Below are 16,087 nucleotides of genomic sequence, written 5' to 3' on the forward strand. Positions count from 1 at the left end.
TCTGTGTTATTATAAAGATGAGTTATTATCTGTTCTCATGCAGTGACCGACTTGTGTCTCCCATTACTCTACGGCGGCCCAGTGATCTAAGGCACTGCAACTGGCTGCAGAGTGAGTGAGTGAGTTTGTTGTTTAACGCCGCAATTATGACGGCGGTCTGTAAACAATCAAACCTGGACCGCACAATCCAGTGATTGACATCATGAGCATCGATCCAGAGTTTGGTCTCAGACATGCAGCTGGTAGGTTGAATCATAAAGCTGCCATGGCATAGTCTGACTTACACACTGTCCAACTGACTCCACTGATGTTTGGATGACTGATAGATAAGGAACCTATGTAAACCTATGGACTTACAGCCCTTGAATGTGCCAGGGTCTGTTGATATTGGGGTCAAATCCCGATAAGCCATGATTATTATTGGATCTATCAGAAACAGATTTGGTTAAAAATCCAGTTGGTGAACACAAACTTTATCAACAGGCAGTATGGGGATGACGTTTAACAGGAAAAGGCTTTTGATTAACTATCCCCTGATAGAGGAAAACTTAATTGAATCTGTAAAACCTATGCAAGACATCAAACTGCAAGACAGAAGTAGAAAAAATCAAAACTAAGAAGCCTTATTTTGTTTCATTGAAAAAAGTGACTAAACTAACAAGTCCTCATCATGCAATACATGTATATAAAACTGTACGACTGTAAGATCGGACAAACTAACAGGCTTGATGAGAGCCATGCACATGACAACATGTACTGATAACTTTGAAGAAGTCTGGCATGTGCGTGTCTGAGGTCTACACAACTGTTGCATTAGCATTTTGATCAACATTACAGAGTTGCGTCCCTTGGGCACGCCAGAAACCTATGATTGTGGGTTCGAATCCTGGTTCGCCCCGATTATGTTTCTTTGTTTGTCAGCACCATACCCGTGCTGGTGGGTTTCACCGAACTGGTAAGCGTCTGAGACTTGCCTTAAACTATGGCATTGTATCTCTGTGGGCTAGCACTATAAAATCGGCATTAGTCTGGACGAGCACAAGCAGCCACAAACACATTGCATGCAGTAGCTATATAAGTGCAATAATCTTGGAGACCCCATTTCACCTCACCTCACCTCATAGCTCTGTACAGGGCAATGTATTTCCAACATGCCTTCAGCACAGAGAGGAACTCTATGAACCAGTTGCAACAGCTTGCAATTATAAAAATTGCTAAATAATAAAATGCACATAGTAACATATATATTATCGTCAGTTTTGGTAACTATACAACACAGAACTGTTTCAAGGTTTTGATTTATTATTGCATTCTCTTGGTTCTGGGAGACAGACAAGTGTATGGTGTATTTCATCCAGTAAAGAAACAAGGGAATACCTGTAGCGATTTCCCATGGCGGGGCGAGATGTGTGAAAATCTAACGATAATTAATTAGGGCCTAACAAAACGCTCCCTTTCACAACAGACTGACGTCATATTACTTAAGATTGCAACTAGTATCGTAACGATATTGTAAGCTTGGCCTGTGACCAACACCTACCACCTGATGTGTTCGGTTGTTATCAGAAAGTAACGTTGCTTACACTGACGGAGTTTGCAGCTTATCCTGCAATCCTTAAGAAACAATGTATTATACATGTGCGGGGACTGTGACATACGTTGTTTGATCCAGGATATTGATTAACAACGGCTGGTGACCTCAACGTATCATTACCAATGTAAAGCAGACTTTAGACATTTACTTAATGACCTCTAACGAACTTTCAGCTAACCTGCTCAGACACAAAGCACTTGACCAATGATCTTAAGCATAAAAACCAGGATCTTAATCGCTAGATCGGGGACACGGGACGCACTGTGCATAGTTGCGTTCCGTAAACCCGCCAATAATGTATGCCCGTGGGTTCGGATTCCGGTTCGTTCGGATTATCTTTTTAGGTTCACCAGCACCATTCTAGTGCTCGTGGGTGTCACCAAAGTGACATCTAAGACATGTATCACTTCGACTTTCATCTCACACTGAGCTCACAACTGCCACCTTGTATACAGTGTCTGCCCCTAGACCGAAAGTTCGGTAGTTCGGCCCCTGCCTCTACCAAAAGACGTTAAAAAATCATGGTACTTCTTGTTACCCTGCATGACTGCATGATGAGATAAAACAAGGATTGGTCGGCTCGGAGTCAGTATGTTGTGTCTGAGTGGGGTGTCCACGTTAGATGGTGGCTGGGTATCTCATTGGGCTAGCACTATAAAACCGGCATTAGTCTGTGCTAGTACAAGCAGCCACACACACACGTTCATGCAATTTATCTCTCTCTATTCGAGGTATCCCCCAGAAACCACTCTCACCTCAGCCTAAACAGGACATGTACTAATGACCTCATTAATCATGATTTTACTGATTTATATCGCTGACGACCTAACTTTTAACCAGGGGTGCCTATTGAAGTTATCAGGGACTGTTCAACTCTCAATAAAACTAGATCTTTTACTCCGATACGATGTTGCGAAGATCGGAGTAAAAGATCTGATTTTAATGGCGATTCGTGTTCAAACCCAAATTTGGTTGAAGTATGTCGTCAGAAACTCGTCTATGGCGTTTTCTAATCATTAGCATATGACCTTTGACCGTATCGAACTTATCTGTATCACCTATGCCGAGTCTACAAATTGGGTCTCAGGTTATCTGTAGCCTGATCATACGACATTATAGGGAGCAACCATTTGATTTTCGGGGATGTGGGTTAAAATATAGCTATAATGGCCCTCTTTCAATGAAAGAAATTACATATATACCTCGAATTGCAGGAATAAAAACATAATGTGCCCCTATCCAGCAGACATGTGTCGAAAGAATGCAGTTCGTTATTTCTATTTATGAAAAATAATTGAGCACCTGTTTATGTAGGGGGAAATTGAGCTCATGAACATTTACAAATTAAAGCTGATCTCAAACCCAAATCCTCCAAACTACAGGAAAATCAAACGGTTTCTCCCTTAGAGATTTGGCTAGAAACGATCATGATTTTGTTTTCCCGAGTCACCTTAAATTGGTCACTCTCTGAACACAAAATTAAAAAAGTCCAGTGTTGTTTGAGTTATCGCCTGGAAACGAAAACGGGGAGAGACGACAGTCGCTGCATCAGTTGAGCTAAAAATAGTTTCCGCGTGCAGTCATACCACTGGCCTTGTTCCAAGGTTGTACTGAATGATAGGTCCATGGATGTAGCTCTATCCTCATAATAGGCAAGCCTTACGGGGACAACCAGATACCACATACCGACAACTTGTTCTTATTATTTATATAATCCAGAAATTATGTGATTCAAACTAATAACTATTGCCTTAGAGATTTGCGCACGTCTATCTTTCAACCTTCAATATTTTTTGCTTATGTGAAAGCCGATCTGTTTTGGACAGTCAACATCTCTTATTCTAAGTATACTGGTCATCTAATATATTTTCGTCTCACGAAAAGCATGGCTCCTTGTGACGCACACGGGCGCGCATATCGCTGCCGCATGGTAAGACAGCTCCCGTGTATATGTCTAAAGGGTATACACATAGATATAGGTAGGTGCTGTCACTGGCATAGAGCAACGCTGCGAGCGCCTGGGGTATGCACACGGCAGCCGAGGCTATCAGTTTCTATCTGTAAACAACCGTTTCGCCATATCGGGTGCTCAATCAAGTTTGTTTTGTTAGTTGTTTAATATGTTTAAAATATGACAGTGCGTGTAAATTGTCTGGACCAGAAAAAAACCAGTGATTAGTATTTTGAGGAACATCTCACGCTGTCGTGGTACGATGAACACAAGTGACGATCCGCACCAGCCGTCCATGCAGTGGTCTGGCACAAGCAGAGTTTGCGGGAGACCAGTTCTAACCCGGGGTCACAAAAGGTAGCTCAATATATGCCCAGTTCAGCTGATACATGGCATAGCAATACTTATCTCACTAGGTGGAGGGCAAATGATGCATACCAGGCCCAGACTAATATGAGAGAGACTTAATGAGCGATGGTTTGTTTTACGCCGCACGCAATACTATGGGTCTATACTCAACAGGGTTACTGAGCTGCGCTTGCAATTTGTTGATATATAAATTAATTTGGGTTCAGATGCTACTGCTAGTGCTTCAAACGCTCGCCAATGCTAGGTTTGGGAACAGACATGTTTTACTATACAAATTTCTACTAAGGACATTTTCCGGGTATCATGAATGGGTACCAGTCTGTCATATAGACCCTAAAACAAATATATCCAATACAGCCCATGCAAATCTAATGTATAGTGGGCAGGTCTAGATAACTGCAGTATCTGAAAATGAAGAATGTCTCTGGGCTCCTTTTTATTATATTTTATTAACTGATGTTTTTGGTTTTTTTGTTTTCCGACAGAATATTTCGTGCACCTAAACCCAGTCGATACCCATTTCATAAGCCCCATAACAACATGCAGACATGGGGAGCTTTCTGGGTATTTATATCCAAATATCACCCGTGTGTTATATTGTATACATTATATGCTGGTATTATAGAAATAAATATATAAATAATTTGTTCCCGAATACACTTGATACAGATATTCACTGGAAGTTTTGAAAAGAACTTAGTGTTTGACAAAAGTGTTTTGAAGCAGTCACAGAAACGAAAAATAAATGCTATTCCTAACAGAATTCCCCTGAATAATAAATAGTAGGATATCCTATAGAAACTCGATAAGAAAAGTATAACAAGAAACTCGTGTTATGACAAGGTGTTTCCCTGCAAATATATGACTCCAGGGCTTGTGATGTGTCATATATATGTACGTACATTGTTGCAGCAAACAGGTGCGCGACATTTAAACATTAATGAAAGTTATTGTTATCAGCTGTACATATCAGGTAGTAGAATTAGTTCTCAGTGAACGCAACCGCACCGTGAAGACCTAAATAGAGAGTGAGTGAGTGTGGTTTTACGCCGCTTTTAGCAATATTCCAGCGATATCACGGCGGGGAACACCAGAAATGGGCTTCACACATTGTACCCATTTCGGAAATCGAGCCCGCGTCTTCGGCGTACGAGCGAACGCTTTAACCGCTAGGCTATCCGACCGCCCCCTAAATAGAGAGATCCCTTAAATAGAGAGACTTGATTTTTAACACAATGATACAAAATTACGTTATCATATTGTGCTAGTGAACTGCTTACACCACGTGTCTGGTTGTACACCGCATGTACATCTAAACAAATTGTACAAGTATCACTTGGCAAACCATAGCCATGAAGCGGATCCTAATATGGCTATGGTCGACAACTCTGCTTCAGGGTCTGAGTTTAACTTCCAGTGTAACTGACCTTAGTCCATGTACACAGTGAGTGAGTGACTTTGGCCGCACTATGATCAATATTTCACTCACACCCTGCCACTAAAAAAGATGACAACTGGAACACAATGTGACCTTTATCCTACATTGCATAAACACATGAACAAATATATACAAGTCACATGAACAAGTGAAGGCACGGATACTACTTGCCACACTGGGCGGTTTTTTGTATGTGAAAGCTTGCGACGAACAATTATTCTTACAACACAATTTTTCAGAACGCGTTCAGCGAACAATTGTTTTACTTGGAAGAGGCCTGACATTTTTATTTCATATTGTATCTGTATTATATCATTTTTTTCCAAATAACCCCCCACCCCCACCCCACTCTCTTCCCCTTCCAGAAATTCAAGTGGTCTGTCCCTAGATCGCGAACTTGCGTCTTTCAGGCAATAAAATATGTTTAGATCAATACTCAGGCGACATGCATACACACGCGCCTACAAAATACAGCACGTGGTCGGTCTCAATGTCGAGGAATGTCCACCATGGCCGAGGGAGTCACATTTCACACATGTCTATGATCAAAACGAAAGGAGCAGGATTTCTTGACAACAGTCAGCTCTATGTCACCAATGTTTATCGATCAAGAAAGATGCAGTCACAAGCTTAAGTAATCCTTTCCCACGAAAACAGATTTTGGAAATAGATGCAACTGTCAGTTTGAACACAGCTGCAGTTTCGGTGTCTCCTTTTCCTGACATTCCCATTATAAACTACGAACAAAGACGGGTTCAACATTGAACACAGCTATTAAAGTCACTCACATTCATCACTCGACATGGAAGCAGTCACAAGACAAACTAGTCAGTGTCTATGCAAACGGAAACTTGAAGCGACGTTGTATGTGACTGTGTTAGCTTAGTATCTGAATCTCCATTAACAATACAATCATTTGGTTCACTAGGGTTCCGCAATCAATTTAACATAGGGCAACAATGGAGTAGTGGTGTTGCAAGCATTCAATGTAAACCTTGTAATGCCAGAGCTGGACGCATGAAGTTCGTATTACACGCGAGCGTTTTTGAAAACATATTATTCTGAGGTTAACAGAACTTTGGTACACACTTTGAGTTTCCAGAAAAGGACAAACGGACACAATTTGAACAGTTCTCTAATTTCACGATTGTGTTGTGTCATTTGATTGTCACTTGCACGAAATCCAATATGGTTTCCTGTCAGAGTTGGCGCAGGTCCTATATTGGACTGAGATGAGCCGAGTGGTTCAAGATTCTCCTTGATCCCCCTGGCTGAATCGTGGGTGGCGGACGACTCGGAAGTCCTGGTTTCTCCTGGCGCGAGCTGCCCTCGTCCCCTCTCCCCTATCCCCCCTACTCCTGTTGGGGGAGTGAGGCACAAGAAGCTCCCGGGGTATCGTCTGCTCGATAGTAGAGTTATCGTCCCTAAAAGGCCGTCTGTTTGTGCGGGGTCTTCTTTGAGCGAGGATTTGGCTTATAGGTAAATCGGATATTTCCGGTGGATCCTCGCCATCATCGCTAGCACTTTCTGTGGCTAACTGTTCTCGCGTTTGTGCCAACCGCAGGCGGGATGTGATGGCTCTTAGGAATTCCTCGTCAAATGAATCTGGATCGGGGTCCCCGTGAGGGGCAATCAGAGGGTCACACTCATAGGGTCGCTCCCTGTCGTACTGGCGTTCACGCTCACGCTGTTCCTCCATGTCATACAACACAAGCTGTTGGGCCGGGACCGCTTCTTTTAAAGTTAGATCTGGCTTGTCTGAAACTTCCCCAAGTCCGCTCATCTCGGAGAGAAACTGTCCCTCGTTTGGGACTTCAAACGTACAGGAAACAAACAGGTCGTCATCGATGACCTGAGATGCGTTGTTGAATTCTCCCTCCTTCTCTTTGATCTTTTGGTTGATGGTAAACAACTGCTGTAGGTCATTAGATGCCCGGGATTGGGTCAGGCTGTCATACAACTTCTGCAGCTGGGTCCCCCACTCGTTGACTTCGATAAATCGAGCATTGATCTTTTGTTTATTGTCTTTAACTTGAGTTTTCACCATCTTTATCAAGGCTTCCTGTCTCCTTTCAAGGAGCAGACGATATTCAATGAAGGTGTCTTTGATGGAAACTCGAAGCTGTCTTTCGAGGATGTCCAGACGTTTAGATGCGTTGGCTAAGGAATCCCATCTCGATTTCATCTTGTCCAGGATCTCTTTTGTCTTGTTTTCCATCGTATCAAACTCTTCTGAACTCTCGCTGACGGCATCGCTCACGTCGACAATGACGTGACCTTGTTGTTCTTTGTGGTCCAGCACGGTGCAGTCCCGACAGACGGGAAGAAAACACTTCTTGCAGAAAAAATTGAGAGGCTGGCGTTCGTGTTTTGAACACACATTCTTCGACTTGGCGACAGCTTGGGACAAGAAGTCCATCATCTGGATGACCCTGTGGTCATTTGGGAGTTGGGCGATTCCTCCCCGGCTTAAATATATCTCCACCCTACACTGCGGACATTTCAAAGCTCCGTGTAGACCCTCATCCAGCCATGACCGGTCGCGTCTGGTTGCGGGCTGACTGTGGTCAAACACCTGCTTCAGACATGGAAGACAGAAGGTATGGTTGCAGGGTAAAGATTTTGGTGGTCGTTCTTCGTTGTCAAATTTATCACGGCATATTTGACACCGGAGGAACTGTTCCTCAAACGTCGCCTCGTCGACGATGAAGCTGCGTCCAGTGGCTCCCGCCGACGCGCCTGCCGGATCTCCTCCGTCCGTTACAACATCTCCCGCCTCTGACGACATGGTGGCCTGGTCTTGAACCCTTTTGGAGAATAAAGGAACATAACTACAATATACATTAAGTAATGATAAATTTGAATGAATTAAACATGAATTTAATCATTGATATATGTAGCGAATATTAAAGTATTTCAGGGGTCTTTTATAACTGAATAAAACAATTTATTACAGACCGGCTACAGAACCCAGTACTGTGAGTTAGCCAGCAAGACATTTCACTGATAAGTCGAGTAACCCTGTTCAACCCATGATGGTATCCAGGTAATGGAGTTTACCACCACGCGTTATAAATGACTAACTCTTTTGTTAGACGAACCCGTTGTGAAACAAAGATGGCTTCCTGCCAATTTTTCTGCCTCTAGTGTAGGTGTATATTACTTCACAAAACACTACCTCGAATTATATCTATGTTTGGAAAAGAATAGTAAGTGTCTGCTCATTCTAGTTTCCCACATTTTTTCTGTAGCAATTTTCAAAAAAGATTGATTGTATTCAAAGTATTAATGACGGGGAAACACATAATCCCTGATCGCCCTTACTTCAATATTTGCTTTCAAGAGTTTTTCACACACACTGGTGTGGTGTTCACTTAATGTGTGCCTAGAATTAGTTATAAACTTGTTTAGTTGGTAAACAAACGGAATATTATGGTATATTGTTAATGTGTAGACAAATCAAATGTGTAACATGTGTACAGTAAACTACGGTTATAACGAAATCAAAGGGACCACTAGTTTTAGTTCGTTATAACCGTAGTTCGTTATAAGCATATATACAGCATAACGACAGCAAATAGTCGGGACAAAAAAAGTAGGTTCGTTATATAAGTCAGTTCGTTATAAACGTGTTCGTTATAAACGTAGTTTACTGTAAACAACTGGGTGGCACATATCAGATATACGTACGTATACAAATAATATATACTACACAGGTTACACCAAATACCAAGTTCTAAATAACGTAAATAAAATAAAACCTGCACCATTTATATAACTGTATTAGAAATACCTTCAATAACTTGGTGTGTGAGCGGACAGATGTGATCATTTCCCATTTTCATTGTAACAAAATATAATACCCCGTTAATGTTTTCCTACAAAATGTGATATCATGTGCTGTCGTAAATGAACATATTATACCATATACAGATATATGTATTTTGTTATATACAACGTATATGTATTATTTATCTACATGTATAATACCTGATTTACGTTCACTACATAATTAGTAGCAATAATGTAAATAAAATCAAATGTCTAATATGTAATTTAAATATCATATGAATATTACATATACTCGTTATTTCATAATAGATAAAACTATTTAAACATCAAACATACAATTTTCATATTTGATAAACATACCTTTTCTATATTAAAAACGTCTTCGCCAATAGTCGTCTATTCTTCGTATATCACTAAGAGTTATGCTTCCGTCGTTTGTGTTTACATCCTAGTTCGAGCTTATATACACATGACGCGCTAAGAATAACTCACAGACAACGGTCACGTGACGATATGTACTGTGATCGTCACACAAATCCGAGTCCCAGTAGACAAATAAAACCTGTTTAAAGTAAATTATTAAATATGCATTCGATATTATTTTGCATATTTGCGTTAAAATCTGAGTTTAGTTGAAGCAAAGTTGAAGTATTTTGGATATACAACGTAGGCCTTTTGTTGGTGAGTGTTGTGTATCAATGTTTACTCTAGTGCTTGGACACGTTCCGACGTGGTCCGTGAATCACAACACTCGGCCCCTTGCCAAAAACCACAACAAACCACTCCGCTACGTCCAAAACATATATGACACATATTACAGTTAGTGGATGGAAACTGACAAACCTTCACTGGCTAATTCTTGAAATACAGTCCATTCTTTTCGCAGCCGTTGTGGCCGCTTGTTCTGCTGCAGTGTTTCATGATCGATCGAGCGCGACATTCACAGACATGTTTTGACAGGTTTGAAACGGCCCAATATATTATAGCGGTAACTATGCATCGCTTGTGTAACGACAATAGAGTTCGTGGTCGAAATTAAAATGATCTCATCTGTTTAATCTTTGGTCAGTCGGTTGAAATACAGAAAGAAAAAGGTGGAGAGAAATGACGATTCTTTTCACGCCTACATAAATATTCCTAAAGTTTTTTGCCTTGTGTAATAAGTTTAATGAAAAGAACATTGTTTTTTAAAGTTTATCTTCATACAAAAATTTTGAAAGTTTGTGATGGCAGATCCGTAGCCCCAGACAAAACCCCGCCAAAGTTGTTACCAACCCACTAGTTATGTTTCAATGTTAGAGTTGTGAATTATCTGTTAAAATGTTTTCTTAACTATCGTAAGAAAATTATCGATAACTCGGTTTAACCATTTGTTTGTTTTGCGGGAGTGGATTGGTGAGCTTTGGATGTTTGAGCAAGCGAGTGATTGAGTGAGTGAGTGAGTGTGTGTGTGGTCGGGTGGGAGGGTGTATGAGTGAAATTATATGTTTACGGTATTATCATCAATTTCATGTTCATTAAAGCTAGCACATTGTTTTTACACACATTCATTTGATATTATAAACAATTACAAACACTCAACTGTACATGACTTGTCACATGTGTATACAGTATACAGTAGGGTCATACGCCGCTTGTTGTATGCCGGTAGTCCAACAATGGTAGGAGCATCACAAACGGGTTTCTCACAAACACGCCCCTGTGGCAACTTATCCCTCGGCCTTCGGTGTGATGAGCCAGCGCTGTAACTACCCGACTATCTCCCGGTATGGAACTGTCAGACCAAGAGTCTTTTATAGGAGCGAATCCAGGATATGAACCCAAGACGGGCGGATCATGGATAAGGGACGTAACTCCGGTCAACGAATTGAGGGGCATTCATTATTGATCATGTCTTTAGACGCTGGATTGTTCATTTGTTATTTAACAACTCACACAGCAATATATCAGTGGTGGGCTGTAAATAATCGAGTCTGGGTCAGACAAGCCAGTGATTGACACGGGGTTTTGGTCCAGAAATATCCTGCAAAAAATCATTAATTTTGCCCTCAGATTTGACGCCAACACAACGGTTCGCTGGACATAGGTGTTCTGAAAACGTATTGTGAACAAAAAACTTGTTCGGCTCCACCTTCCTGAAAAAAGGTTGTATGTCTTGGAGCAGTTACCAAAAAAGAAATATCCTGTTTCTCACCAAATAGCATACCAGCATTTAGCCATACTTTAGAAAAAACATGTATACTGAACATGACATTGTAATGATATACCGATAATGGCTATAACTAACCTAGCCTAGTTGTTAAAGCGTTCCCTCGTCACGCCGAAGACCCGGGTTCGATTCCCGACATGGGTACAATGTGTGAAGCCCATTTCTGGTGTCCCCCGCCGTGATATTGCTGGAATATTGCTAAAAGCGACGTAAACCCGTACGCACTCACTCACTATAACTAACCGCCAGTTTATTACTCTGATGGATCTAAATCATTCATATTTCGTTTAACATTTACTATTTTCAATACAACCCATACCGATTGGTTTTAATTGGCCGTGCACTCTTGCTAGCTTATCATACCACTATGCATAGCAATGCATTCCATTCAAACCACTTAAAGGTGTAAACCTATATTTCAACGTCTATGTGTACCTCTGAATGTCGTCTTGCAGGTTTCACCAACGTGGTAAACACGTGTAAGACGTGCATCATACCAACACGAGGCAATAATACCGTATTCGACGTAATAAGCGCAATTAAATTCTGGAAAAATATATCTGTCGCATATAAACATTTCAGGCTGTCAGCATAAACCACGAAATTTATCTTTCAACTCTCTTTTTTTCCTCAATTAATAATCTAATAAGAGCCTCCTATTTCTAATTTTGCGAGCGTCGAATACGGTAGTAATACAGTTCAAAGTGACGTCAAACCAAACTCACCCAATCTCCCTGTTGTAACGCTGATGGTCACTGTATTTATTACATAACAGTCAACACATTTAACATTTTGGGACATGACGTGACAGTTGGGAAATTGTTTGATACGTGAAACTACCGTGCAAGTCAAATCCAGAATTAATTCTACATGTGAAATGACACAATGACATCTCAAATTCAGTTCTATACATCTGGACTTAAATTTAGGATATCCCAAAAGTAGTGTAAAATGTATGTTTAACTCTATGATTACACTACTCCCAAATTTAGTTCGAGATATCTCAAATTCATTTCAAGATAACAAGAACTAAATTTGACATATCGTAAAATTCATGATTTGGATTGTCTCGAATTATTGAATTTAATATTATCAAAAATATATCCGTAAATAACAATTTCAAATTAAAACGATATAAAACATGGTTATTGTCACGAAATACTTTATTTGAATTTTGTTGTTGAGTTGTTCGTCATAGTTTGGAAAATATAATCTGGTGCCTGTAATTTGATTGCAATATTTACATTTTTTTGTTATTCTACTTCTGTTCGTAACAGATAGGTTCCCAATCCAACAATGGTAGTTGGGAATTATGATACTGAAAAGTCTAAATCGTAAAATCAAGTACAAACCATACTGAGAAGATTGTCATGCATGCATCTTTACTTATTATAGTATATTTGTTTTCTTCTAAATCAGCAATCACCAATACAAAACCTGTATGATGGCTCTCTGAAAATAATCGAGTTGCTACCATGCAGGACAGTGATTGACATCATGAGCATCGACCAACGTGATTGAGATGCGATTACATATGCCATCAACCAAGTCTTTAGTTGCCTCTTATGACAAACATAGGTTACCCGGAATCCCCACGCGTGCGTTTAACTCTTAATTTCTTACAGAACTGATGCCTGTCCAAGGCCGGCGTGGCTTGTTTTCAGAAAACAACAATTGTTAACATGTTTTTCAATTTATTTATTATATGTATTTGAATATGCAAAAAGATTCTTTTTAACACCTTCATTTGTTTTCTGTCCTCTTCTTGTGGCCTTTTTTTCATTTATCTTTATCATGTTTTTTTATTACCCATGGCTTATTGTTTGAGTAAACGATAAGTTGTTTTACACGCATAATAGTATCCACAGGGAAGTTGATATAAGCTGTGACAACACAAGTTTTGCAAGAAGCACGCGTTTCTTCACCGATGTTTATTCGAAACACCCTTCAGCTGGAGAGTTATCATAATTAAGGATTTCATCTCTGGGTAAATTACTTATTCATCCAAAGCTGGCTTCCATGGTAATATATGGCTTGGGAGATATCGCTACAATGAAATTGCATCACAATGCTTTGCAGACCATTTGATTGTGACGCCATAGTAATCGATGACGTCACAAATGACATCACGAACCACAATGACATTTAAGCGGATTAGCTGTACTTTTAAAATTCAAAACACTTGTTATCACTGTTTGGAAACAGGGACCGACCATTTGATTTCTGTAGAGAATACACCCACCTAGAGCCCACCCCTAAAATAATGCCGGTCTCTTAAAAGATGTGCGGTCATAACACGGATCGGTAACGCAGGAAAAAAAGAATCATACGTTTCAAGATTCTACTGTAAACAATAATAATGACGCCTTTTTAGAAATGACGGACCACAATTAAATTTTACATCAAAGTCTTGAGCGTGTGACCTTTAGTTTCACATTAATGCCACTGACACATACATTGGCGAGTTCTAAAACTAATTGAAATATCGCAAGAAATGTTCAGTCAAAACACGGACTTGTTATATAGGTCCGTGGTCAAAACAATACAAAAACATGCTTCTTTATTAATTATATAATTGAGATATATAATACAGCATGACAAGACATTTTAAATTCTATTTTTATAGTTATTGCAATTTCGAAAATAATATATACTGTTGCAATGTTTAATTCTTATAAGATTTTACTGTGTATTTAATTGCAACACTTAAAATACGTTCGTGGTCTAAATTCCTTGAGTCTGTGTCAAACTACGTTCGAAAATCAAGAGATAGTATCTATAGGTCTCCATTACATAAGGATGTGATCGCATCCATAACATATATGACCATTTCCTAAAAATATCGTGCGACACAGATCGGCGCGCGCAATATTAACCATACAGCAGGGTTGGCTCGCCTAAGTTTTATCACCAAACCAGTATTCAACCCATACATGAACACCGCAGTGTGACAATCATTAAGCTTGTCTTGGGCCCTGCCTTTTGACTTCGTAGCCACGAACAAGGATATTGTCCACCTCACGCATGTCGCACTGTACAGTCCACGTACCGCCTCCACCTGAACTACTTTTGGCGACCTACTTTCTTCACCAAGACCTCGTGTTCATTGAGCCTCACGTTAGGTGTGTTTTAGCGTAGATGTGTTCTACCCAAGTGTGTAGTAAGAAAATTGCGGATCACGAAACGGAAAGTACAGCGGGTCGATAAATTGCTTCATTTTATGCTGGAAGGAACACGGTATCGCTACACACCCACCACTCTCGCTGACGACAGCCTCAAGTTTGTCAAGCAGGCCCATCCACGTAAAACAAGATGGCGGATGCAGCGGACGAGACTTTTGAACAGGCGGGGAGCGGAGCATCTGCTTCGTATCCGAAACAGTGTTCTGCCCTGAGGAAGAACGAATACGTTCTCATTAAGAATCGTCCCTGCAAGATCGTAGACTTGTCTACGTCGAAGACCGGGAAACATGGCCATGCTAAGGTGCACATAGTAGGTACGGACTTGTTTACTAGTAAAAAGCTTGAAGATGTCTGCCCGTCCACTCACAATATGAATGTCCCGCATGTGAGCAGAATAGAATATCAACTGATTGATATGGATAGTGATGGGTTTTTGACTCTTATGGACGACAAGAATAACATACGGGATGACCTGAAGGTAGGTGATAAAGATCCCGAATTGAAGAAAGATATCGAAAGTAAACTGAAGGATGGCGTTCCTACTATGGCTGCTGTACTCAAGGCTATGGACGAAGAGGTTATCGTGTCTGTCAAACTAGGAAAGGAATAAGAATATTATTTCCAACATGGACATGAACAATTCTGATACTTTCCCACAGTTAAACGTGACACTTGTTCGAAAACGTAAACCGGAAGTCGGCCTGTTGGGTTACCACGTGGTCGGCCGGGTGGCGGGTGATTTTATGTGAAGCTGATCCTTTCGTCGAAGACTTGTTGAAGTAATATTTACCACAATTTTGGACTGGATTCAAAGATTATTCTACTTTTCGATGGATATTTGGATGTAAAAGTTTTGATGATCAAGATGCAAAATGAAGATTTCGTGACGTTGACAGGAAGATCGATCGAAGAACACATCATTCCATTGTTCGGTATTTAGGCAAGGACTAGTGATCGGTAGGCGCATGTGGTGCATCCGAAGACATCGAACAGGAATGTGTTAACTTTTGTCAAGTTAATTAGCGTTCATGTTGTATGAACAGTTATAAAATAAGCAACATTAACTTATTTATCCATGTTGTCCTAACTTAAGACCTCTGCTTGAAATAATTTCCTGTACTTTTTTGGAATGAGCCACTTGACTCAATAAATCGATGATTTGGTAAAATGTTGATATCAGTTTTGCTCTTGTGTATCCAGGATTCTGGTAAAGTACCAAGGCTCCATTTGCTGAGTGTCATTTTTAATTTGACATGTCATTTTATATAATACAATCGCACACATATAGATCTATGCTCCTATGTGCTCTAGATTTAGCAAATAGATCTATGCACGTTATTAATCCCACAATGTTTTCTGTGAACATTTTTATTGAGAGATCGAGAACAACAACTTATTAAGATTAGGAACAAAAACGGCAGCATGTTTTTAGTAACCCTGTTTATTAATATATTATTTGACATGGTGCAGGCTAAAATGTCAGATTTCATGGACGAAAACTGCACTTCATTTGACGAAAACAATGCCTAATTGTAGGTCGAAAACAGCACCT

General features: G+C 40.2%; 2 protein-coding genes across 3 annotated transcripts; one reads left to right on the forward strand and one right to left on the reverse strand.

Moving 5' to 3' along the window:
• Positions 1 to 5,713: 5,713 nt before the first annotated feature.
• Positions 5,714 to 10,065, reverse strand: LOC139449822 (tripartite motif-containing protein 54-like). Of its 2 annotated transcripts, none has more exons than XM_071231364.1 (2): positions 9,988 to 10,065; positions 5,714 to 8,159 (listed from the first exon to the last, which is right to left on the reverse strand). In XM_071231364.1, exon 2 carries the CDS (start codon positions 8,138 to 8,140, stop codon positions 6,599 to 6,601), a length of 1,542 nt encoding a protein of 513 aa, XP_071087465.1. In that variant the 5' UTR covers positions 8,141 to 8,159; positions 9,988 to 10,065; the 3' UTR covers positions 5,714 to 6,598. The 2 variants fall into 2 exon arrangements, with proteins under 2 accessions (XP_071087465.1, XP_071087464.1); XM_071231363.1 differs by lacking the exon at positions 9,988 to 10,065 and adding an exon at positions 9,505 to 9,588.
• A 4,231-nt stretch (positions 10,066 to 14,296) lies between these two features.
• LOC139449515 (eukaryotic translation initiation factor 5A-like) lies at positions 14,297 to 15,707 on the forward strand. The gene has a single exon (XM_071230941.1). The coding sequence runs from the start codon at positions 14,666 to 14,668 to the stop codon at positions 15,143 to 15,145; it is 480 nt and encodes a 159-aa protein (XP_071087042.1). The 5' UTR covers positions 14,297 to 14,665; the 3' UTR covers positions 15,146 to 15,707.
• Positions 15,708 to 16,087: the final 380 nt, after the last annotated feature.

The sequence above is a fragment of the Haliotis cracherodii genome, unplaced genomic scaffold (assembly GCF_022045235.1).
Source record: "Haliotis cracherodii isolate W230 unplaced genomic scaffold, xgHalCrac1.p SCAF_8, whole genome shotgun sequence".
Lineage (NCBI taxonomy): Eukaryota > Metazoa > Mollusca > Gastropoda > Lepetellida > Haliotidae > Haliotis > Haliotis cracherodii.

What these genes read in the sequence shown, in the direction of transcription:
- LOC139449822 (XM_071231364.1), bottom strand. Translation starts at nt 8,140, where the DNA reads ATGTCGTCAGAGGCGGGAGATGTTGTAACGGACGGAGGAGATCCGGCA.
- LOC139449515 (XM_071230941.1), top strand. Translation starts at nt 14,666, where the DNA reads ATGGCGGATGCAGCGGACGAGACTTTTGAACAGGCGGGGAGCGGAGCA.